At 45.6% G+C, this 27,036-nt stretch overlaps 1 protein-coding gene across 1 annotated transcript in view; it reads left to right on the forward strand.

Moving 5' to 3' along the window:
* Positions 1-5,799: 5,799 nt before the first annotated feature.
* Positions 5,800-27,036, forward strand: part of EPC2 (enhancer of polycomb 2) — a 108,813-nt gene continuing 87,576 nt past the window's right edge. The window contains exon 1 of the mRNA XM_075317183.1: positions 5,800-6,229. Coding sequence (XP_075173298.1) covers positions 6,077-6,229 — 153 coding nt within the window. The 5' untranslated portion in view covers positions 5,800-6,076. The remainder of the gene's footprint in view (positions 6,230-27,036) is intronic.

Consider the following 27,036-nt stretch of genomic DNA (forward strand, 5'->3'; position numbering starts at 1 on the left):
CTATATCTGTATTTAGTATATTTCGTATACAGCACCATGGAATCAATAGTGCTATAGAAATAATAATAATAATATATAAATAATAAATACACAAATGAATCCTTCTGGGCTCTCAATCAGATTCATGCACGTCTCAACCGAAATCTGATCCCAGGTCTGTTCTACACGTTCTCAATATTGGTGTATACTGGTCGGCTCTCTATGGGGTGTATATAGCTTTTTCTTCACCTCTACCCACAAGTGTTGGATTGGGTTGAGGTCTGGGGACTGTGGGGACAATCCAGCTCCTCTGCTTCATTGTTATTGAACCCTTTCTTCCCCAATCTCGCCGTGTGCTTCGGGATGTTGTCCTTCTGGAACACTATGTCGTCCTTTTCATACCCATAGCACTCGAGTGTATGAAGTTACTCTTCTTGTTGGATAATATTCCCATTCACTTTCTCAGTCTTTTTTCCCTGTTGCAGACATCGCTTCTTCACACGGTGCAGATGCTGCTACTTTATACAACACCACCATCTCTGCAGCTCTCGAATCAGCTGTCCCTCTCACACACACACCAAAACCCGCACAATCAACAGGCAACCCTGGCACACGAACGAGACTAAAGAATTAAGACGGGCTTCCAGAATTGCTGAGCGCAGATGGAAGAGGTCTCATTCCACTGAGCACTTCATTACATACAAACAGGTTCTCACCACTTTCAAGTCCACACTCACTGCTGCAAAACAAACCTACTTCTCATCCCTCATATCCTCTCTATCCCACAACCCTAAACAGCTATTCGACACTTTCAACTCTCTCCTCCGTCCCCCGGCACCACCTCCCTCTCTTCTCATCTCAGCTGAAGACTTTAGTTGCAGTCACACTAAGCAACTTACCAGCGATCCCAACAACGATAGGGATCGCTGGTAAGTTGCTAGGAGGTTGCTGGTGAGCTGTCACACTGCGACGCTCCAGCGATCCCACCAGCAACCTGACCTGGCAGGGATCGCTGGAGCGTGGCTACACGAGTTGCTGGTGAGCTCACCAGCAACCAGTGACCAGCCCCCAGTCTCCTAGTTACAGCACACATCAGGTTAATTAACCCGATGTGTGCTGCAGCTAAATGTGCACAGAGCAGGGAGCAGCGCACAATGCTTAGTGCTGGCTCCTTGCTCTCCTAGTTACAGCACACATCGGGTTAATTACCTGATGTGTGCTGCAGCTACATGTGCACAGAGCTGGAGCCGGCAGCACAGGCAGTGAGAGCGGAGGAGGCTGGTATCAAAGGTAAATATCGGGTAACCAAGGACAGGGCTTCTTGGTTACCCGATGTTTACATTAGTTACCAGCCTCAGCAGAAGCTGGCTCCCTGCTCACTGCACATTAGTTGTTGCTGTCTCGCTGTCACACACAGCGATCTGTGCTTCACAGCAGGACAGCAACAACTAAAAAATGGCCCAGGACATTCAGCAACAACCAACGACCTCACAGCAGGGGCCAGGTTGTTGCTGGATGTCACACACAGCAACATCGCTAGCAACGTCACAAAAGTTGTTCGTTACCAGCGATGTTGCTAGCGATGTTGCTTAGTGTGACGGGGCCTTTTGCCTCTTTCTTCAACCAGAAAATTGACAACATCAGAGCAAGCTTTGGCCCCCAATCACCACAGCCACTCCTCACAACTACTCAGCCCTCTTCCTCCAAATCCAGATTCTCCACCATGACGGAAGATCATCTTTCCACTCTACTCTCAAGATCACAACCTGCCTGCTTGACCCAGTCCCATCCCACCTTATCCCCAATCTCACCACAGTCTTTATCCCAACCCTAACCCATTTCTTCAACCTATCACTAACAAGTGGTGTATTCCCTCCATGCTTTAAACATGCCTCCATCACACCCATCCTCAAAAAGCCCTCCCTTGACACTTCCTCTGTGTCAAACTATCGCCCCATATTACTTCTTCCTTATGCCTCAAAACTACTGGAACAGCATGTCCATCTTGATCTGTCCTCGTACCTCTCTTCCTGCTCCCTCTTTGACCGGTTACAATCTGGCTTCCGACCCCATCATTCCACTGAAACTGCCCTAACCAAAGTCACTAACGACCTACTCACCGCAAGATCCAAGTGACACTACTCTGTCCTCCTCCTCCTGGATCTGTCCTCTGCCTTTGACACAGTAGACCACTCCCTTCTGCTACAGATTCTCTCATCTGTGGGCATCACAGACTTGGCCCTATCTTGGATCTCCTCATACTTAACCAACCGAACTTTCAGCGCCTCCCACTCTCACACCTTTGTCTCATCTCGCCCCCTGTCGGAGTCCCCCAAGGTTCAGTTCTTGGACCCCTGCTGTTCTCCATTTACACCTTTGGCCTGGGACAGCTCATAGGGTCCCACGGCTTTCAGTATCATCTCTACGCTGATGATACGCAGATCTACCTCTCTGGACCTGACATCACCTCCCTACTAACCAGAATCCAACAATGTCTGTCTGCTATTTCATCCTTCTTCCTCTGCTCGATTCTTAAAAATTGAACATGGACAAAACAGAATTCATTGTCTTTCCCCCCATCACTCAACTCCCCCACCTGACATATCCATCAATGTCAATGGCTGCTCACTTTCCCCAGTGCCAGGTACTCGCTGCCTGGAGTAATCCTAGACTCTGATCTCTCTTTCAAGCCACACGTCCAAGCCCTCTTCACCTCCTGCTGCCTTCAACTCAAAAATATTTCACAGATCCGTACATTCCTTTCCCAAGAAGCTGCAAAAACCCTAGTACATGGCCTTATCTCCCGCCTGGATTATTGCAACCTCCTGCTCTGTGGCCTCCCTTTTAACAGTCTTGCACCCTTACAATCTATTCTAAACTATGCTGCCCGGCTAATCCACCTGTCCCCCCGCTACTCCCCGACCTCTCCTCTCTGTCAATCCCTTCACTGGCTTCCCATTGCCCAACTACTCGGACTTCAAAACCCTAACCATGACCTAAAAAGCCATCCACAACATGTCTCCTCCCTACATCTCTGACCTAGTCTCCCGGTACTTACCTGCACACAACCTTCAATGCTCACAATATCTCCTTCTCTACTCCCCTCTCATCTCCTATTCCCACCATCGCATCCAAGATTTTTCCCGTGTCTCCCGTGCTCTGCCACAACACATCAGACTCTCGCCTACCTTGACAAGCTTCAAAAGGAACCTGAAGACCCATCTCTTCCGACAAGCCTACAACCTGCCGTAACCCTCAGTCTGATACAGCGCTGCACAACCAGCTCTACACTAACCTACTGTATCCTCACCTATCACTTGTAGACTGTGAGCCTTCACGGGCAGGGACCTCCGTCCTCCTGTACCCGTCTTGTATTGTTTATGATTATTGTACTTGTCCCTATTATCTATACCCCTTTCACATGTAAAGCACCATGGAATTGATGGCGCTATAATAAAAATAATAATCACATAGAGTTCAGCATTGAGACTACAATCCATCCTGATCAAGTCTCCAATGGTTTTGGCTGTGAAACACCCCATATCATCTGGCTTCCTCCACCGAACTTGACAGTTCCTTCAATTTCTTGACCCGTTAGCTTCTTTTACCTCTCGTTTAGTGTTGAGCGGATCCGGATCCACACGGTTTGAGAGCCCGATCCGAGTCCGACCACTACCCGGGATTCGGGGGGCACGATCCGGATCCGTGTTTTTTTTTCTCTCTCTCTCTCTCTCTCTCTCTCTCTCTCTCCTCTCTCTCTCGTCCTGGAGCCGGCTCCCCATTGATTTACATTGACGCGGATTTCGATCTGGATCCGCCGAACCCGGATTATAACCGTTCCGCTCAACTCTACTCTCGTTTCATCCAGACTCACTTGCCCCCATCAGAGCCGTCTATTGACTTTCATCTCATCTCTACAAATCACCTGTTTCCAATCTTCCTCTTTTTGTATTTTTTTTTTTTAACTCGAGCCGATGCTTCTTATGGTGATATTGAAGTTGAGGCTTCTTCACCTTTTTCGGGCCACCATTAAAGACTTGTGTAACGTACGTCGCTCTGTGCTGGCATGGACGTCTGTGATCTCACTATTATGGAGCAGACGAGCCGCCTCCATGTGTTTGTCACCAGAACTGATAGACCTTGTGATGAGCCGACTTGTTGGCTCCGATATTTTGCCTCGACATCCAAATCTTGGCTTTTGAATAGATGGACAGAATTCATTTCATATTCCTCCACCTATCATGGCCTCACGTGATGCAGGTTGGCAAATTTCTTGGCTAAGAGAGGTCACTATCGATGAGCTGGATGATGCTGATTCTCTTTTCTTTGGAAATCTTCTTCATGGCTGCTTCTTGATTTGAGACAATGACCTTTCACTTGGAAATCAACCTAATAACACACTGAGCTATTGGAGTATGTGAGAACAGGTTGTAGTGTGTTGTATACAAAAAGAAATATAAACACGAAGCAAACCAGTAACAATGCAGAGACATGCGAAGAATCTGTATAACTAATCATATGCTAAATACATGAAAGTCAAATATATGTATGAGATAGCCAAGATGATTGTCTATAAAATGAAGGTCGTCTCATACCCAAAGCCGTAGAGGATGGAGAGATATGGAGCCTGAAAGTCAGAAGTGCAAAACATTGTTACCCTTTTGTTTGTCAGTGTACATATATCATATACTGTATATATACATATATATATATATATAGTAATACATAAATATACGGTATATACACACATTATATATATATATATATATATATATATATAACCTCTATCTATGCACACATATATCAATACACACAGACACACCACACACACACATATAGATATATATATATATATATATATATATATATATATATATATATATATATATATATATATATATATGTATATACACACACACACACACACAAACATAATTCTACACACATCTAAATACATACACATATATATATATATATATATATATATATATATATACATATATATATATACATACACACACACACACACACACACATACATAGACACATATGATTATATACACACAGACATATATACATATGCTGTATATATATATATATATACACACACACAGACACACCCATGAGCATATATACACGTATATATATATACACACATACATACACACAATATACACACACATACTGTATATACACACAAATATTATAGATACACACAGGCATATATACACACACACATACCGTATATACTTGTATATACACACACACACAAATATATCTATATACACGAACATATACACACACACACACATACACACACAGGCATATATACACACACACAAATATATCTATATACACGAACATATACACACACACACACACAGGCATATATACACACACAATATGTACACACAATATACCCACACAAATATATCTATATACACAAACATATACTGTATATAAACACATAATTACATACACACATCATATATACACAGATATACACATATATACATACACACACACATATATATTGTACATACACACACATATACACACACTATATATTATATATATGCACACACATTATATATATATATATACTGTATATATATATACACACACACACACTATATAAATATACACACATACATTAATACACACACTAACAGACTTTTCTGTACAGACGATGTCGGGGCCGCATTCTGTCTATTCCCGGCTGGCAGATGCGCGCCCCCGCCGCTCGTACACTGCGCGCCCCCGCGGCCGACCTCCTCCTCGCTGTGCGCGCTCCCGCCTGCGCCGCCGCCCGCGGGGGCTGCTGGGATCGCTCGCCGCCTTGGTAATGTCCGCCATGTTTGCCATGGCGCAGGGAGCGGATCGAGCCAACAAAACCCGGATCTAGGCAGCAGAGCCGCCGCCCGGAGCGCCTCTTTCCGCCCCTCACCGTGTCTCGGGGGCCCCATGAGTCGGCGGGGGGTGAGAGAAGGCGGTTTGGGGGGGTCCTTCTGACCGACAATTTTAAGTGTTTTTTTTATTTTTTTATTTTTTTTTTTCTCCCTCGCGCCCCCCTCCCTCTCCCCCGGCCGTGGCGACAATGAGTAAACTGTCGTTCCGAGCGCGGGCACTGGATGCTGCCAAACCGCTGCCCATATACCGGGGCAAGGACATGCCCGACCTCAATGACTGCGTGTCCATTAACCGGGCCGTGCCGCAGATGCCCACGGGGATGGAGAAGGAGGAGGAATCGGTAGGTAATCCTTTTGTCAGACATTTGGTATTCAGGAAAGGCACTTACGCCGGCCGGCTGCGCAGAGCGCGCTCTATGCTCACTGACTTACGTCACGGAGGGGAGGTGGACGGCCCAGGCTGGCGTAGTTGGCGGGAGCCGCCATATTGTTGCGTAGGGAGCCTACGTCACAGTGTGAGTGCTGCTGCGCGTCAGCGTAACGTGCTCTGTGAATAGGAAGTGTGCGTAACTCTGCCCGGCAGGTTTGATAACAGCTGTGGAGGTGTGAGCTGCTGCTGCTGCTCCTGACCTGGCTGTCAAAGAGGTGCTGCAGCAGCGAGGCATTAATGCAAAGTGCCTGCATTGTCTGATAACTGTATCCCTGGTATATTAACTTACATGAATGTGTCATATTGGAGCAGTGCAATGTTGGGGCACACCATGCTGCTTTCCTATCAGTTCACAACTTTTTCTGCCCATGGAAATTAATTGGAATGATATTTATTAATGCATTAACCCTTTTTTTTTCCCCAGCTTTTTTTTCCTCTCCCCTTTTTCTAGGAGCAATAACTTTTTTTTTTAATTTTTTTATTAATTGCATTAGTTTTATTATTATTATTATTATTATTATTATTATTATTATTATTGCACCATTTACTCAATAATAAAAACAAATACAATTAATTTTACCATATATTTAGAAAAAGTGAAGGGGAAAAAATGAAGGAGCCATAACTTTTTTTATTTTTTTTTCAATTGCATTAGTTTAATAATAATAATAATAATAATATATCTTAGTGGCTAAAAAGGATCAGAACTTAAATAAATAACAGGTTGTGCCTCCATATTTTATTTTTTGTAACTTTTTTTTATTTTTCCGACTGCGTTTTTCGTTTTGTTTTTTTTTTTGTTTATTGCTAGCTGAATTTTTAACTAATACAAAAAAATGGTATTTTTCTATAAACAATATTTTGATCACGTTTTATTTCTTTACAGGAGGTGCAGCAATGAAAAACGGCGATTCGGGTGTTTAAATATATTGTTTTCTTGACTCGGTTTACCATTTGGATTTATTTTATATTTTCGTAGCTCTGTCTTTTACGAATGCAGTAAAACCCAAACCCAAAAGATTTTTTTATTTTTTTCCAATTAGGAAAAGAGGGGGTTGATTTAAAGATTTTTTTTTTTTTCTTCAGTGTGTGTGTGTGTGTGTGTGTATATGTGTGTGTATATAATATATATATGTATATGTGTGTGTATATATATATTAGTACAGACCAAAAGTTTGGACACATCTTATTCAAAGATTTTTTTTTATTTTCGTGACTTTGAAAATTGTAGGTTCACATTGAAGGCATCAAAACTATGAATTAACACATGTGGAATGCAATACTTAAAAAAGTGTGAAACAACTGAAAATATGTCTTATATTCTAGGTTCTTCAAAGTAGCCACCTTTTTCTTTGATTACTGCTTTGCACACTCTTGGCATTCTCTTGATGAGCTTCAAGAAGTAGTCACCAGAAATGGTTTTCACTTCACAGGTGTGCCCTGTCAGGTTTAATAAGTGGAATTTCTTGCCTTATAAATGGGGTTGGGACCATCAGTTGTGTTGTGCAGAAGTCTGGTGGATACACAGCTCATAGTCCTATTGAATAGACTGTTAGCGGCTTTTTTTCTTGCCATAATACAAATTCTAAGTAAAGAAAAACGAGTGGCCATCATTACGTTAAGAAATGAAGGTCAGTCAGTCCGAAAAATTGGGAAAACTTTGAAAGTGTACCCAAGTGCAGTGGCAAAAACCATCAAACGCTACAAAGAAACTGGCTCACATGAGGACCGTCTCAGGAAAGGAAGACCAAGATTCACATCTGCTGTGGAGGATAAGTTTATCCGAGTCACCAGCCTCAGAAATCGCAGGTTAACAGCAGCTCAGATTAGAGACCAGGTCAATGCCACAAAGAGTTCTAGCAGCAGACACATCTCTAGAACAACTGTTAAGAGGAGACTTTGTGCAGCAGGCCTTCATGGTAAAATAGCTGCTAGGAAACCACTGCTAAGGACAGGCAACAAGCAGAAGAGACTTGTTTGGGCTAAAGAACACAAGGAATGGACATTAGACCAGTGGAAATCTGTGCTTTCGTCTGATGAGTCCAAATTTGAGATCTTTGGATCCAACCACCGTGTCTTTGTAGAAAAGGTGAACGGATGGACTCTACATGGCTGGTTCCCACCGTGAAGCATGGAGGAGGAGGTGTGATGGTGTGGGGGTGCTTTGCTGGTGACGCTGTTGGGGATTTATTCAAAATTGAAGGAATACAGAACCAGCATGGCTACCACAGCATCTTGCAGCGGCGTGCTATTCCATCCGGGTTGCGTTTAATTGAACCATCATTTATTTTTCAACAGGACAAGTACCCCAAACACACCTCCAGGCTGTGTAAGGGCTATTTGACTAAGAAGGAGAGTGATGGGGTGCTACGCCAGATGACCTGGCCTCCACAGTCACCAGACCTGAACCCAATTGAGATGGTTTGGGGTGAGCTGGACTGCAGAGTGAAGGCAAAAGGGCCAACAAGTGCTAAGCATCTCTGGGAGCTCCTTCAAGACTGTTGGAAAACCATTTCCGGTGACTACCTCTTGAAGCTCATCAAGAGAATGCCAAGAGTGTGCAAAGCAGTAATCAAAGCAAAAGGTGGCTACTTTGAAGAACCTAGAATTTAAGACATATTTTCAGTTGTTTCACACTTTTTTAAGTATTTCATTCCACGTGTGTTAATTCATAGTTTTGATGCCTTTAATGTGAATCTACAATTTTCAGAGTCATGAATTTAAAGAAAACTCTTTGAATGAGGTGTGTTCAAACTTTTGGTCTGTACCGTATGTGTGTATAAATATATATATATTTTTTTTATTTTTTGTTTCATCATTTACATTTGAAAAATTACAAAAAGGACAAAATGGTCTAATGCAAAATTTTGGCCACCCTTAGATATTTGTGTGCTCAGATAGCTTCGACCAAAATTTCAGACCTTAATTAGCCTGTTAGGGTTATTGGCTTATTCATCATCATCATCATCATCATCATCATCATCATCATCCTCATCCTCACATCATTGTTAGTAAAGGCAAATTTCACAACTTTATAAAAACTCAGCCTCCTCCAATCTTGTGCTAAAAAACAGCAGCGATGGCTTCTTCTGAGCAGCTGCCTAGCACTCTGAAAATGGTGGAGGCCCACAAAGCAAAGTGTTTTTAAGTTCCCCTTCCTCAGTTTAAAGGGAACCTCTCAGGTGTAATATGCACCTAGAACCACAAGCAGTTCTGGGTGCATATTGCAAATTTCTGCCTAATCGTCCTTGTATCTAGTAGCATAGATAAAGAGATCTTTAGAAAAAGTATTTCTAAAGATCTTTTACCGTATGCTAATAAGCGAGGGCACTAGTCCCCTGGGCGTTAGTTCCCTGGCCAGTTGGCTCCATTAGCATGTTAGTACTCCCCTGTGGGTGTGGTGACATGCTAAAGAATACGCAGCATCACAGGATGATTTCACTCACCTCTTCGCTGCCATCGCGTCCGATGCTGGATTTTCGCTCAGTGTGCATGACCCCGGAGTTGGGCACTACTTCAATTTGAAGCCAGAACGCGTACACCCGGCTTCATAGTGCGCTTCACCCAAACACCGGGGTCATGCGCACTGAGCCGAAATCCCTTGTCGGACGCAATGGTGGCTGAGAGGTGAGTGAGATCATCCTCTGATGCTGCACATTCAGTAGCAATGTTGGCATACCCACAGGAGCGTACTTACATGCTAATGGGGGCGACTGACAAGGGAAACTAACGCCCAGGGGAGTAGTCCCCTCGACATTGGCATACAGTAAAAGATCTTTAGAAATACTTTTTCTAAAGATCTCTTTATCTATGCTACTAGCTGCAGGGACAGTTGGGCAGAAATTAGCAATATACACCCAGAACTGCTCATGGTTCTGAGTACATATTACATCTGACAGGTTCCCTTTAAAATGTAATTAAGAAATGGCTGTTACCAGGAACAGTGGAGGTCAAGATAAGGTCTGGAAGACCAAGCAAAATTTCTATGAGAGCTGCTGTAGAATTGCTAGAGATGCAGAACCCCTGCATGACTGCAAAAGACCTTCAGGAAGATTTAGCAGACTCTGGAGTTGTGGTGCATTGTTCTACTGTTCAGAGACACATGCACAAATATGGCCTTCATGGAAGAGTCATCAGAAGAAAACCTCTCCTATGTCCTCACCATAAAACTCAGCGTCAGAAGTCTGCAAAAGAACATCTAAACAAGCCTGATGCATTTTGGAAACAAGTCCTGTAGACCAATGAGGATAAACTAGAACTCTGGCCACAATGATCTAAAATATGTTTGGAGAAAAAAGGGCACAGAATTTCAGGATAAGAACATCTCTCCAACCATTAAAACATGGGGGAGGGGGGGTCAATCATGCTTTGGGGCTGTGTTACAGTCAATGACACTGGGAACATTTCACGGGTAGAAGGAAGAATGGATTCAAAGAAATTTCAACAAATTCTTGATGTAAGCCTAAAACCATCTGTAGAAAAACTAAAGTTGTAAACAGGAGAAAAGAGGATAGCTTCTACCAATGGATAATGATCCAAAACACACATCAAAAATAACAAAAGGCGCAAGCTAAAAGTTTTACAATGGCCTTCACAGTCCTCTGATCGTCATTGAAAATCTGTGGCTAGACCTCAAAAGAGCAGAGCATGCAAGACGAGCCAGGAATCTCACAGAACTGGAAGACGAGCCAGGAATCTCACAGAACTGGAAGACGAGCCAGGAATCTCACAGAACTGGAAGACGAGCCAGGAATCTCACAGAACTGGAAGACGAGCCAGGAATCTCACAGAACTGGAAGACGAGCCAGGAATCTCACAGAACTGGAAGACGAGCCAGGAATCTCACAGAACTGGAAGACGTCTCCAAGAAAGAATGGATGGAAATCCCTCAAACAAAAAATGAGACTCTTGGGTGCTACAAAAAGAGTTAACAAGCTGTGAAACTTGCCAAAGGGGGTGTTACTAGGTACTAACCATGGTGTGTGTCCAAACTTTTGCATCGGTCCATTTTCCTTTTTTTGTTAGTTTTCAAATGTAAAAGATGAGTGGGAAAAAATAGATTTTGCCTAAAATACAAAGGAAATGTTATCTGCAACTTCATTCCTTTTGAGATCATTGCAACTTGGTTAACTGTAATTTGCACCAAGGGTTCCCATACTTTTACATGCTACTGTATTGTACAGTATTGCAATCAATTTTACAATCTGCCTACAGAGTGGAAAGGGACCACGATGGCTGTAATAGGGGTCTTCACTAGACCTCTAACTGCTATTGCAACCCATCGGCATCACGCAGTCAGATCGCATATGAACACCAGATGCCCAACCACCGTGATTGATATTGGCATCTAAACGGTTAAGCATCTGGTACCTGCCCGATATAAAGATGTAGTTTTGCCATTAGAGGTTCCCTTTTTCCCGTTCATCGTCAGCTTTGATATGGTGTGGGGTCATTAATCAGCTGACACGTGCTCAGAAAGAGATGGATAAATAGTTAGAAAGTCTCCCATTGAATCATCAGCATGAGTTCACTGATAATTCTCAGTTAGATCGTTCTGCACCCAGCAATAGGCAGTGCAACACTGAGGCTATAAAAGCAAATTGCTAAACACTGTTCTTCCCCAGAAGTAGGACTGGATCAATGAAAAATCTATAAAGTTCATATTCAGTCATAGAAAAGAGCATAGCTCAGACAGGTATTTCTACCAATTTGTTTTAATGATTTGTGGAAGTTTTAGTTCACTGGTTAAAGCGTCAGATATGTCCCTATGACATGTCAAACGTTTTCTGAAATTGCGGGTAGTTACACTGAATACATTAGGCTGCAGTAAGCATTATTGTCTGATACTAGTGATGAGCGGGCACTACCATGCTCGGGTCCTTGGTACTAGTAACTAGTGATGAGCGGGCACTACCATGCTCGGGTGCTCAGTACTCGTAACTAGTGATGAGCGGGCACTACCATGCTCAGGTGCTCAGTACTCATAACTAGTGATGAGCGGGCACTACCATGCTCGGGTCCTTGGTACTAGTAACTAGTGATGAGCGAGCACTACCATGCTCAGGTGCTCAGTACTCGTAACTAGTGATGAGCGGGCACTACTATGCTCAGGTGCTCAGTACTCGTAACTAGTGATGAGCGGGCACTACCATGCTCGGGTGCTCTGTACTCGTAATTAGTGATGAGCGAGCACTACCATGCTCGGGTGCTCAGTACTTGTAACTAGTGATGAGTGAGCACTACCATGCTCAGGTGCTCAGTACTGGTAACTAGTGATGAGCGGGCACTACCATGCTCAGGTGCTCAGTACTTGTAACTAGTGATGAGCGGGCACTACCATGCTCGGGTCCTCAGTACTTGTAACTAGTGATGAGCGAGCACTACCATGCTCAGGTTCTCAGTACTCGTAACTAGTGATGAGCGGGCACTACCATGCTCGGGTGCTCAGTATTCGTAACTAGTGATGAGCGAGCACTACCATGCTCGTGTGCTCAGTACTTGTAACAAGCAGTTGGATTGCTCGAACGGGCATGATAATGCCCGCTCATCACTAGTTACGAGTACTGAGCACCCGAGCATGGTAGTGCCCGCTCATCACTAGTTACGAGTACTGAGCACCCGAATATGGTAGTGTCCGCTCATCACTAGTTACGAGTACTGAGCACCCGAGCATGGTAGTGCCCGCTCATCACTAGTTACGAGTACTGAGCACCCGAGCATGGTAGTGCCCGCTCATCACTAGTTACGAGTACTGAGCACCCGAGCATGGTAGTGCCCGCTCATCACTAGTTACGAGTACTGAGCACCCGAATATGGTAGTGCCCGCTCATCACTAGTTACGAGTACTGAGCACCCGAGCATGGTAGTGCCCGCTCATCACTAGTTACGAGTACTTAGCACCTGAGCATGGTAGTGCCCGCTCATCACTAGTTACGAGTACTGAGCACCCGAGCATGGTAGTGCCCGCTCATCACTAGTTACGAGTACTGAGCACCCGAGCATGGTAGTGCCCGCTCATCACTAGTTACGAGTACTGAGCACCCGAGCATGGTAGTGCCCGCTCATCACTAGTTACGAATACTGAGCACCCGAGCATGGTAGTGCCCGCTCATCACTAGTTACGAGTGCTGAGCACCTGAGCATGGTAGTGCCCGCTCATCACTAGTTACGAGTACTGAGCACCCGAGCATGGTAGTGCCCGCTCATCACTAGTTACGAGTACTGAGCACCCGAGCATGGTAGTGCCCGCTCATCACTAGTTACGAGTACTGAGCACCCGAGCATGGTAGTGCCCGCTCATCACTAGTTACGAGTACTGAGCATGGTAGTGCCCGCTCATCACTAGTTAAAAGTACCGAGCACTACCTGAATCAGCCAGTAATGCTTAGTGAAATCTAATGTATTCAGTGTAACCACCTGCACTTTCATAAAACGTTTGACATATTATAGGGACATATGTGAAGTTTTGACCAGTGAAGTCTAAATACTAAAACTTCCACAAGTCATTAAAACAAATAGGTAGAAACTCCTGGCTGAGCTCTGCTCTTCTCCAACACTAAATATTATTATTATTATTATTATTATTATTATTATTATTATTATTTATTATACCGCCATTGATTCCATGGTGCTTTACAAGTGATAGAGGGTATATGTACAACAATCATTAACAGTACAAAACAGACTGGTACAGGAGGAGAGAGGACCCTGCCCGCGAGGGCTCACAGTCTACAGAAGGAGAGAGGACCCTGCCCGCGAGGGCTCACAGTCTACAGAAGGAGAGAGGACCCTGCCCGCGAGGGCTCACAGTCAACGGGCGATGGTACAATAGGTGAGGACAGAGCTGGTTGCGCAGTGGTGTACTGGACTGAGGGCTATTGTAGATTGTAGGCTTGGTGGAAGAGGTGGGTCTTGAGGTTCCTCTTGAAGCTAAATGACCTTTTTATAGATTTTCCATTGATCCAGCCCTTCTTCTTGGGAAGAGTAGTGTTTCACTATTTGCTTCTAAAGGGCTCCCATACTTATTCACTGAAAGTTGTCGGAATCCACCAGCTTTTTGCTGTTTCCCCATTAAATGAATGATCAGCTGAGGCGGGGACTGGTGTATGTGGGTGGTAGGAGAGAAGACTGTCTGCTGATTGAGCGCTGTCTAGTTATCTCTTGTTGAACAGCTTGTTTTATGGAATGGTGAGGGGGTCTCAGCACCTGGGCATCCACTGATCCAAACTTCTCAGGTCTCTCAGACCTGTAAAACGTTATTCTAAAGATGACACTGTAAACCAACTTTTTTTTTTTCCTCGAGTCACTTGTCACTTGAGGTGCAGTCTATTGAATAATGACGACTTGGGCTGCTGTGAGCATTTTTGTTGTACTATGCTCCATATGTTGCAAAATAAGTACACGCTGCCTAGTGCAAGGTTGTGTCACTAATGTTCACCACCACTTTTCTGAAACTTTCAGAACTTCTTGATTTTTACTTTGTCAGATGCTATTGGACAGAGACACTTGTGGGTTAAACTTTAAGGAGTTTTATCATCTCCTTTCTGCAACATTCTTGCTTGTGGGAGGTTCACTTCTAATGACTAAGAGTTTGGACCGGTGGCATGGTTGGACCAGTGGTCGGAGATGTGCGCTCTTCCATATTGCAGAGGCAGCTTTTCCTCTGTAGCATCAGAGGAGCTCAGGGACATTGCAAATCTCTGGATCCGACCAGCTTCACAGCAGCGCTTGCAGACTCTAATGCACATGGGATGGAATGATCACCAGTGCAATACTATGGAAATTCTGAAAACCTGATCTATTGGTGGCTCTTGAGGTCTGCATAAAGCTTGAAATGATGCAAACACCCACTTTGCCTAGGAAACCGGCAACTCTTGATACTCAGTAGCGTTGGCCAGTAACCTAGACATCCAGCAGTAAATTGTAGAATTAACAGTCCCTCTGTTCTTGGGAATGGAGGAGCAGAAACCTATAATTCTAGTGAGTTTTAGATCAGGGAGGTGCTTTACTATCTGTGTCCTTAAATTTTGTAACGCATGATTTCAAGATTTGTTAACTACAAAACCTAATAAAAATCATTTGAATAGGGAATGGAGGAGTATTTCAATAAGTAAATTTTGAAGTCACTTGTTTTTGCAAGCACTTAGCAATTTTACCCATTTAATAAGATGAGACCACTGCTTGGACAATCCCTTCTCATCCCCCATGGTTGCCCGCGTTAAAATAAAAAAGCTTTAGGGTATGTGCGCATTAGGCGTTTTTTTCACGCTGCGTTTTTGTGCGTTTTTGTCTCAAAAAATGCACCTGCGGCTAAAAAACGCGACAAACGCATGCGTTTTTACTGCGATTTGGTGCGTTTTTTTGCTGCGTTTTTGCTCACTGCGTTTTTAATCAGTGCACAATGCCATTAAAGATTGTTGATGAAAAAAAAAAAAGGTCTGATGTCATTTCCTTCTTCAAAATGTTCATTGTATGCAGGAGAGCAGACAGCTGCAGAACTAGTTTATGCAGGAGAGCAGACAGCAGCTGCAGAACTACAAGGCTCAGCATCCTCCATCCAGGAATGTATGCAGGAGTTTTTTGCCCAAAAAGAAAAAAAAATGACATGGGCTTCGCTATATTTTTGTATGCTAGCCAGGTACAGCAGGCAGGTACAAGCTGCCCCCAATCCCCAGCTGCCTATTTGTACCCAGCTGGGAATCAAAAATATAGGGAAGCCCTTTTTTTTTTTTTTTTTTTTTTTTTTTTCATGAATTTCAAGAAATAATTAAAAAAGAAAAATGACATAGGCTTCGCGCAATTTTTGAGTCCAGCCAGGTACAACTAGGCAGCTGGGGATTGGAATCCGCAGTGCAGAGTGCCCAAGCTTTCTGGGCACCCCCGCTGCGAATTGCAGTCCGCAGCCACCCCAGAAAATGGCGCTTTCATAGAAGCGCCATCTTCTGGCGCTGTATCCAACTCTTCCAGCCCTGATGCCGGGTGGCTCGCTGGGTAATAATGGAGTTAGGGCTAGCTGTATATTATCAGCTGGCCCTAAGCCCGAAATTCATGGTTTCACGCAGGGCTGTGGAGTCGGAGTCGTGGAGTCGGAGTCGGAGTCGGAGCTCATTTTGGTGGAGTCGGAGTCGGAGTCGGTATAAAATGCACCGACTCCGACTCCTAAAATATATAATAAATTGGGGACAGGAGTGCAATGCAGAATGTGCTGAATATTTTACTAAATAACAACATTTAGTATAATGCTTATATTTAAGTGAAAAATTTATTGTAGTACAATGTGAACATCAGACATTTAATTGTTTTTATGATACAATAATCAAGATATTTGGATAGAACATAAAATATTTATTGGAATACAACTTTAGAACACAAAAAAAACTAATAAATTGTAAATATGTAATATATATAATATATATATATATACAGTGTATATACACACACACAAGATATATATGTAATCTACTGTATATTACATAGTGTATTACATATTTACAATTTATTACAGTTTTTTGTGTTCTAAAGTTGTATTCCAATAAATATATTTTATGTTCTATCCAAATATCTTGATTATTGTATCATAAAAATTATTAAATGTCTGATGTTCACATACACATATTCATGTACTACAATAAATTTTTCACCTAACTATAAGCAATATATGTAGGAGTCGGAGTCGGAGTCGGAGTCGGAGTCGGAGCCGGAGTCGGAGCCGGAGTCGGAGTCGGTGCAAGAGAATTTGAGGAGTCGGAGTCGGAGTCGAAGGTTTGGCTTACCGACTCCACAGCCCTGGTTTCACGCCAATATTAGACATGGCCACCATGAATAGTAATGATAAAAATATTTTTCTGTGTGTTGTTTTTTTTTTTTATTAGAAATAAAACACAACACAATTAGTGACTCCATCTTTATTGAAATAAAGAACCCCCCCCTCCGCAGTAATCCTGGGTCAAGGGTCCCGCGCCGTCCAATCTGGATCCAATATCATCTGATCGGTTTGCTGGAAGGCAAAGCGATCAGATGATGTGTCAGGTTAAACTACGTGAATCACATGACACATCAGCTGATTGTATAAAAGCCCATTATACAATCAGCTGATGCATCGGTGCAAAAAAAAAAAATACTCACGTCTGTGCTGATTACCGGCAGCTCCTGGAGCGATCGGACGGGAGTCTGATCCTGTCCCATCGCTGCAGGAGCTGCCGGTAATCAGCTGATGAAGTCCCCTGACGGCAGAATCAGCTGATAGCCGGCCGGGCGCGAAAAAGCCGGCGACACCGCGAGAATTACGATCAGCTGATGCGTCAGGTGACTGCATCAGGTGATCCATCGCCAGGTCCTGCAAGCATCGTACGTGCCCCAGGGAGACTGCACACAGCCAGAGCGGCGGTACCGGGACAGGAGCGGGCATGGCACCGGGACCCTGCAGACAGGTGAGTATGACATTTTTTTTTTTTTTTCTACTGTTCACTTTGGTTTTCGCCGCTGCCTCCACCTCCCGCCCAGACATGGCGCCGCACGGAGCTGACATGGCACCGGACGGGTTGTGGACGCAGCGGTGACGGTACCGGGAGGATTCATGCTTCTGTGTTTACCAAGAGAAGGAATCCTCTTCCTGTACACGTCACTGTACTGCCCACGCCTTGCGTTTATAGCTGCGTTTTTAGTCATAGAAACGCAGCTATATGCGTTTTTCATTGCGTTGTTGAACATCTCATTGAACTCAATGGGTGAAAAACGCAGTGAAAAATGCAGAAAAAATTGACATGCTGCATTTTTGTGGTCACCACAAAAACGCAGCTACAAAAAAACGCTGTGTGTGGACAGCACTTCTGAAAACCCATAGACATTGCTGGGGAAGCAATGTCACTGCGTTTTCAGCACAAAAACGCGGTAAAAAACGCCGCTAAAAACGCAGCAAAAACGCCTAGTGCGCACAAGGCCTTATACTTCCCTCCAGTGTTGGCACTCGCTCTTCTGTGACTCAGGTGAGATGGTGACGTCATGCAGTCCCTTTTCCCAATCCCTGCCGTATCTCTCCCCGCCTTCAGATAATAAGTAATTAAAGTGCACCAATCACCAGGATTTTCCTCTATAAACTGAAGCGACTGCTATACTGGCGCTATCATGCTGATTCTATACATACCTTTAGTTGTCGGCTAGGATGTATAGTTTTTTGAAACACAAGCAAGTAAAGCTTGTAAAATTACTAGCTTTTTGATTGGCAACAGCTGCTAATCAGCCAATAGCTGGGGTGGGTTTTGATAGAGATATCCGCCCCCGACGCCGTTGTTCCTCCTCCTATCTTTTATTTATGCTAATTCTTTTACAGAAGCATTTTACTAATGGTTGTAGCAAAGTCAAAGTGGCTAGAAGGACCTCGCAGATGTCATACCCATGTGACCTGAAGGGGCGGGGCCTCAGCCAACATAGCTGATACCAGGAAGCAACATTATTTTTCTGCAGGCTGAGGCCGTGCCCCTTCTGGTCACATGGGTATGACGTCAGCAAGGTCCCTCTAGTCACAATCATTAGTAAAACTCTTCTATAATAGAATTATCATAAATAAAAGATTGGGGGAGGAACAACAGGCAGGGGGGTGGGAATCCCTATCAAAAGCCACCCCAGCTATCAGCTGATCGGAAGCTGCTTCCGATCAAAAAGCTGTTCATTTTACAAACTTTACTTGCTTGTGTTTCAAAAACTATACATCCGAGTTGACAACTAAAGGTCTGTATAGAATCAGCCTGGTAGTGCCAGTATAGCACTGGCTTTAGGTTATGTAGGAAAATCCTGATGATTGGTGCGCTTTAACAGGAAGTGAGAAATCAGCCGCAGCTCTGACTTCCTGCTAATTATTTCTACGTCTGAAAGAGGCGGTGATTGGGCGCGAGCACAGCGTACCGTCATAACCTCCCCCTGCGTCACCGGAGAGCAAGTGCCGACATCGAAGGTGAGGAAAAGCGTTTTTATTTTAAAGGGAACCAGCCAGCAGGATTTTCATATATAAAGTAAAGCCAGTGCTATACTATAGCAATAAGATGCTGAATGTAAGCATAGCTTTTGTTCTGAGATTAGAGGGTTTATTTCAGAAATATGTACAAATAAAGTTCCAGCAATGCACTGCTATTTGATAGCTGCTACAGACTATATAATAGGTGGGTCGGGTTTTGCGATTTATTCCCGCCCTGCCTCCCTGGCCTTGGTAGATGTTAGACTGTATGGGCTGCATTTCAAACACACCCCTATTATGTGACAGAAATGACTCATACCTGGAAGACGCCCATACAGTCTAGCATCTACCAGGGCCAGGCAGGCAGACCGGGGTGGGGATAGATGGCAAATCCCAACCCACATATTACCTTCCTGTTGCACCTGTCAATCAAATAGCAGTACATTGCTGGAACTTTACTTGCACATATTTCTGATCTAAAATCTCCAATCTCAGAACAAAAAGTATAGCTACATTCAGCATCCTAGAGCCAGTATAGCACTGGCTTTACTTTATATATGAAAATCCTGCAAATGGGGGCAAACATGAGTGGGGGGGGGATGGGTTGTCTAAGTAGTGGACAACCCCTTTTTAAGTTTACCTTTCTTATTGTATATTAAAGGGAACCTGTCAGGAATCAAGAGCGATTCTGGGTGCATATTTCTAATCCTTGCCGAACAGTCCCAGCCTGTAGTAACATAGATAAAGAGATCTTTAGAAAATGTATTTCTAAAAGATCCTTTATGATATGCTAATGACTGAGGCCAATGACTAGTCGCAAGGGGGTTCCTTTCCTTGGCTAGTCGGCCCACTTAGCATGTAAGCATGCTCCTGTGGGCGTGCTAACATGCTAATGAATGCGCAACATCAGAGGCATGATCGCTCTCCTCTCTACTGCTGCTGACGCTGGTTTTCAGCTCAGTGCGCATCATCAGAAGTCCCCAGACTTCCGGTCATGTGCACTACACCAGTTTGGAGCTGGGACACTTGTACCCGGCTTCGTAGTGTGCATGACCGGAAGTCTGTTTAATTCCAGGAAAGATTTCCATACTATTGTTGTAAAGAACAATAACTGAAATATTTTGTCATTGCTGCAAAGTGATCAGTCGCTTTTTTTATTGTGCATTTGTAGCTATTCCAGATGTTGTTGATACTTCAATAAAGAAATACAGTACAGACCAAAAGTTTGGACACACCTTCTCATTCAAAGAGTTTTTTCTTTATTTTCATAACTCTAAAAATTGTAGATTCACATTGAAGGCATCAAAACTATGAATTAACACACGTGGAATGAAATACTTAACAAAAAAGTGTGAAACAACTGAAAATATGTCTTATATTCTAAGTTCTTCACAGTAACCACCTTTTGCTTTGATTACTGCTTTGCACACTCTTGGCATTCCCTTGATGAGCTTCAAGAGGTAGTCACCGGAAGTGGTTTTCCATCAGCCTTGAAGGAGCTCCCAGAGATGCTTAGCACTTGTTGGCCCTTTTGCCTTCACTCTGTGGTCCAGCTCACCCCAAACCATCTCGATTGGGTTCAGGTCTGGTGACTGTGGAGACCAGGTCATCTGGTGTAGCACCCCATCACTCTCCTTCTTAGTCAAATAGCCCTTACACAGCCTGGAGGTGTGTTTGGGGTCATTGTCCTGTTGAAAAATAAATGATGGTTTAACTAAATGCAAACTGGTTGGAATAGCACGCCGCTGCAAGATGCTGTGGTAGCCATGCTGGTTCTGTATGCCCTTCAATTTTGAATAAATCCCTAACAGTGTCCCCAGCAAAGCCCCCCCCCACCATCATACCTCCTCCACCATGCTTCACGGTGGGAACCAGCCATGTAGAGTCCATCCGTTCACCTTTTCTACAAAGACACGGTGGTTGGATCCAAAGATCTCAAATTTGGACTCATCAGACGAAAGCACAGATTTCCACTGGTCTAATGTCCATTCCTTGTGTTCTTTAGCCCAAACAAGCCTCTTCTGCTTGTTGCCTGTCCTTAGCACTGGTTTCCTAGCAGCTATTTTACCATGAAGGCCTGCTGCACAAAGTCTCCAGTTGTTCTAGAGATGAGAGGGTGTGTCCAAACTTTTGGGTCTGTACTGTATGTCAATAAGAAACTTTCAAAACTAAATGGCCCAGGGTGGTGACACATCCCCACTACCATACATTCACTCTCTGGTGTTGGCAGGAGTGGGGGAGGGTGGCATAAGAAATATGATGTTTGAATTAAATGGTAATTATTTTATTTTTTTTTTTGTAAGTACTTTGCGCAATAAATCAGCGATAATTATATAAATAAATCTCACCTATTGATTGTGGCATCATTTTTGGAATCCAGTGATCAACTGTCCTGTAGCAGGAGTCAGACTGGCCCTGTATTTGTTTTGTTGTTTGTTTTTTTTTTTTTTTGCCCCTATTTAATGTTTTTTTTTTTTTTTTGTATGTAGAGACTTACAAATGTAATAATCTTCAATGTGTGGTGGCAGTGATGTAACATTGTTATGTAATTATTACATTGTGGCGGGCTTCTGCATTGTGCGGTGAACAGGCATGTGCTTTCACAGTTTTCTTATGTTTTGGTAGAATAAACTTTATTATCAATCTAGTGGTCATTTTATTATATTACAAAACAAACATTCTTGATTAGGCTGCTTTCACACATACGGTTTTTGCTGAGCGGCACAATATGGCGCTTTGCAGAAAAAAATGCAACAGTTTTTTTTTCTTTTTTGCCGCCGGTTGCGAGTTTTCCCGCATAGACTTGCATTAGCGCCGGATTGTGCCGCATGGCCTTGTGTTGCGTCCGTTTGCCGGATGCGGCATATTTATTTATTTATATAATATATATATATATATATTATTTATTTTTATTATTATATATATTTATTTATATTTTCATATTTATGCCGGATGGAACGTTGCCTGGCACGTTTTTTTTGTGCGGCGAAAAAACCGCATCACGCTGCGATTTATAATGCAAGCCTATGGCCGCCGGATACAGTTTTTTGCACTGCACATGCTCAGTATCAAGCCGCATCCGCCAAAAAACGGACGGGCCGCATGGAAAAACGTATGAAATGGATCCGTTTTTTTCGCCGCATCCGTTGCATAGGTTTTTGAGCTGGATTGAGCTGCACTGCAAAAACCGGATGTGTGAAAGCAGCCTTACAAAGAAAGAAAAAAAAAGATATTCTTTGGCCTCTACAGGTCTAAAGTGAACCTCTGTTTTTATTGTTCTATAAACCCTGATTATCGTCTGATCCAGGGTGCATCTGCTTTCCACCAATCCCCTAATTTTTAAGGGGTGACCTGGCACATTTCCATATCACAGGCAAGAATCTCCCATGATGTTAGGTCCTCACAAACCAGTGAGACAGACATGAAGAGCAGGATGCCTGCACATGGCCGGTTTATTGGGATGTAACGTAATCTTCAACTGCTCAGCTCCACCACAGACTTGAGCGGCATAACCTCAGGAAAGTAGAGGGGAAAACACCAGACTGCACAAGGGTTGTTTTGTAATTTCTGATCTAAACATATTTATTATTATAGCGCCATTTATTACATGGCGCTCTAAAAGTGAAAAAGGATATACATATAAAAAAGTACAATAATGATGAACATTAATTACAAAAACAGACTGGTACAGGAGGAGAGAGGACACTGCCCGCGAGGGCTCACAGTCTACAATAGGAGAGAGGACACTGCCCGCGAGGGCTCACAGACTACAATAGGAGAGAGGATCCTGCCCGCGAGGGCTCACAGTCTACAATAGGAGAGAGGACACTGCCCGCGAGGGCTCACAGTCTACAATAGGAGAGAGGACACTGCCCGCGAGGGCTCACAGTCTACAATAGGAGAGAGGACACTGCCCGCGAGGGCTCACAGTCTACAGGGGATGGGTGAGGATACAGTAGGTGAGGACAGAGCTGGTTGAGCAGTGGTGTACTGGACTGAGGGTTATTGTGGGGTTCTAGGCTTTTCGGAAGAAGTGGATCTTCAGGTTCCTTTTGAAGGTTTCCACAGTAGGAGAGAGTCAGATATGTTGGGATAGAGCGTTCCAGAGTATGGGGGAGACACGGGAGAAATCTTGTATGCTATTGTGGGAAGAGGAGATGAGAGGGGAGTAGAGAAGGAGATCTTGTGGGGATCTGAGGTTGCGTGCAGGTAGGTACCGGGAGACTAGGTCACAGATGAAGGGAGGAGACAGGTTGTGGATGGCTTTGTAGGTCATGGTTAGTGTTTGAACTGAAGCTTTAGAGCAATGGGAAGGCAGTGGAGGGATTGGCAGAGAGGAGAGTGGATTTATTGGGCCACTGAGTTTAGGATAGATTGGAGGGGTGCAAGAGTGTTAGAAGGCAGATTACAGAGCAGGAGGTTGCAGTAGTCGAGGTGGGACATGATGAGGGCATGCACTAGTGTTTTTGCTGATTCTTGTTTATGTTCTGCATCGGAGCTGTGTACCCAAGAAATGGTTCAGACAGTAGTTTTTATTTACGTTAATCAGAGCTCTAGAAATGGTTTTTGCGTGTCCTAAAATCAGCTGACTAAATGCTGGAAAGTGGAGGTCATGTTATGTGGGGACTACGGGCCTGTTCATTATTGCATTTGCACCTTTTTATAGATAACAAACAAAAAAAAATATATAATCTCCACCACTGCAACGTTTTTAAATGTTGCAGAATTTTTGCTTAAGTGAATTTTATGTCCACATGAACTTTTCTTGTGCAAATTCTGTGATGCGGCTGAACAAGACTTTTTTTTTGTTTTGAATTTAAAAAGTTGCAATATGGGTTATGGCCGGTCACGTGTTCCCGGTCCCTGCGCCATCCGTCCCGTACCTCTCCTGTCACCTAGCCCCCGCAATCCGTCCCGTACCTCTCCTGTCACCTAGCCCCCGCCATCCGTCCCGTACCTCTCCTGTCACCTAGCCCCCGCCATCCCTCCCGTACCTCTCCTGTCACCTAGCCCCCGCCATCCCTCCCGTACCTCTCCTGTCACCTAGCCCCCGCCATCCCTCCCGTACCTCTCCTGTCACCTAGCCCCCGCCATCCCTCCCGTACCTCTCCTGTCACCTAGCCCCCGCCATCCCTCCCGTACCTCTCCTGTCACCTAGCCCCCGCCATCCCTCCCGTACCTCTCCTGTCACCTAGCCCCCGCCATCCCTCCCGTACCTCTCCTGTCACCTAGCCCCCGCCATCCGTCCCGTACCTCTCCTGTCACCTAGCCCCCGCCATCCCTCCCGTACCTCTCCTGTCACCTAGCCCCCGCCATCCCTCCCGTACCTCTCCTGTCACCTAGCCCCCGCCATCCCTCCCGTACCTCTCCTGTCACCTAGCCCCCGCCATCCGTCCCGTACCTCTCCTGTCACCTAGCCCCCGCCATCCCTCCCGTACCTCTCCTGTCACCTAGCCCCCGCCATCCCTCCCGTACCTCTCCTGTCACCTAGCCCCCGCCATCCCTCCCGTACCTCTCCTGTCACCTAGCCCCCGCCATCCCTCCCGTACCTCTCCTGTCACCTAGCCCCCGCCATCCCTCCCGTACCTCTCCTGTCACCTAGCCCCCGCCATCTGTCCCGTACCTCTCCTGTCACCTAGCCCCCGCCATCCCTCCCGTACCTCTCCTGTCACCTAGCCCCCGCCATCCCTCCCGTACCTCTCCTGTCACCTAGCCCCCGCCATCCGTCCCGTACCTCTCCTGTCACCTAGCCCCCGCCATCCCTCCCGTACCTCTCCTGTCACCTAGCCCCCGCCATCCCTCCCGTACCTCTCCTGTCACCTAGCCCCCGCCATCCCTCCCGTACCTCTCCTGTCACCTAGCCCCCGCCATCCCTCCCGTACCTCTCCTGTCACCTAGCCCCCGCCATCCCTCCCGTACCTCTCCTGTCACCTAGCCCCCGCCATCCCTCCCGTACCTCTCCTGTCACCTAGCCCCCGCCATCCCTCCCGTACCTCTCCTGTCACCTAGCCCCCGCCATCCGTCCCGTACCTCTCCTGTCACCTAGCCCCCGCCATCCCTCCCGTACCTCTCCTGTCACCTAGCCCCCGCCATCCCTCCCGTACCTCTCCTGTCACCTAGCCCCCGCCATCCCTCCCGTACCTCTCCTGTCACCTAGCCCCCGCCATCCCTCCCGTACCTCTCCTGTCACCTAGCCCCCGCCATCCGTCCCGTACCTCTCCTGTCACCTAGCCCCCGCCATCCCTCCCGTACCTCTCCTGTCACCTAGCCCCCGCCATCCCTCCCGTACCTCTCCTGTTCCTGGCCCGTGCCGTCCGTCTCCTGTCACCTGACACGCGCGGTTCGCCCGTCTCCTGTCTGCCTCCTGTCACCCGGCCCCTGCCTTCCGTCTATCCCGTCTGTCTCATGTCCCCCGGCCCCCCACCATCCATCCGTCTGTTTATCTCCACCCCCCCAGTCTGTTTGTCCCATGTGTTTACTTTCACCCAGTCCGCGCCGTCCGTCTTCTGTCACACGGCCCCCTATCTGTCTCCTGACCCGCCCCGTCCATCCGTCAGTGTCTCCTGTCTCCGCTGATTGTCACGTGTAGCGGCGCCGGCTGTCATCCTGCTGTGTGTAGTGTGCGGGGGGCGGGACTCTGACGTCATTGACAGGCGTAGTAAGCGCTTCCGAATGTGAAGCCTTGAATGAACGCTAGCCCCGCCCTGCCTCGCTGTTATTGGCTAGAAGTAATTTGTTTGCGGTCAGTAGTAAGCCCGCCCCCTCATGTGACCCGCGCCGCTGTGATTGGCCCATGAGAGCTGTCCTCCTCTCTCCGGCCTGTGATAAGCGGCGGTCCGATTACACGGGGTTATATAAGTGTGATTGCACGCGGCGCCGCCTCCATTACCAGGCTTATGCTCTGGGCTGTGGGGGAGCCCGCACCGATCACTGTCACCATGTACCTGTTATATAGGGAATGATCGTCCGTCATCAGGAAAATGCTTTTGACTGAATGTTAAATGAAAAGTTCTGATAGATCGTCACCGACCCTGGGCTTGGAGCGCCCTCGTTATTGACGGAAGCTCGGCGGTGTCATCAGTTGATTTTGGTCGTGCATGATCGGTATCATCGTCACAGTAGGACGCTGGTTGTTTGCTGGAGGCTTGAGAAATCGCACCATGTCCCCGTTGTGCATTTTATACCTTCATATATCTGACCAATCGCTCTCTAATCTGACTAAAATTGGTGTGTAAATGGCCATCTAAAATGTTACATTTCTGTGTGCCAAACAGTGATTTTTGCATGTACACGAATAAATGACTCTATTATAGGGAATATAAACTTATTTCTTTTGATTGATTAGAATAAATGAGGAAAAGCAGAATTCTTTTGGAGTAAAACGCTAATTCAGACCAATTTCATCATCTGTGACCCCCTATAAACATTAGATACTCTGAATGGGGGGCGCCAGCCCCTGATCCTTGGAGATGTCGATTGGGCATGTCTGACTGCCGATCTCAGTGTTCTCCCAGAGATGAGCCCCTGGCCGAGAACACAGGAGAGCCTGAGCCAGGAGGCTGCGTGAGGCCAAGGAGCGTCCAGGAGGCTGCGTGAGGCCAAGGAGCGTCCAGGCTGCGTGCGGCAGGCCAAGGAGCGTCCAGGAGGCTGCGTGCGGCAGGCCAAGGAGCGTCCAGGAGGCTGCGTGCGGCCAAGGAGCGTCCAGGAGGCTGCGTGCGGCAGGCGAAGGAGCGTCCAGGAGGCTGCGTGCGGCAGGCGAAGGAGCGTCC

This window comes from Anomaloglossus baeobatrachus, chromosome 7 (assembly GCF_048569485.1).
Source record: "Anomaloglossus baeobatrachus isolate aAnoBae1 chromosome 7, aAnoBae1.hap1, whole genome shotgun sequence".
Classification (NCBI taxonomy): Eukaryota; Metazoa; Chordata; class Amphibia; order Anura; family Aromobatidae; genus Anomaloglossus; species Anomaloglossus baeobatrachus.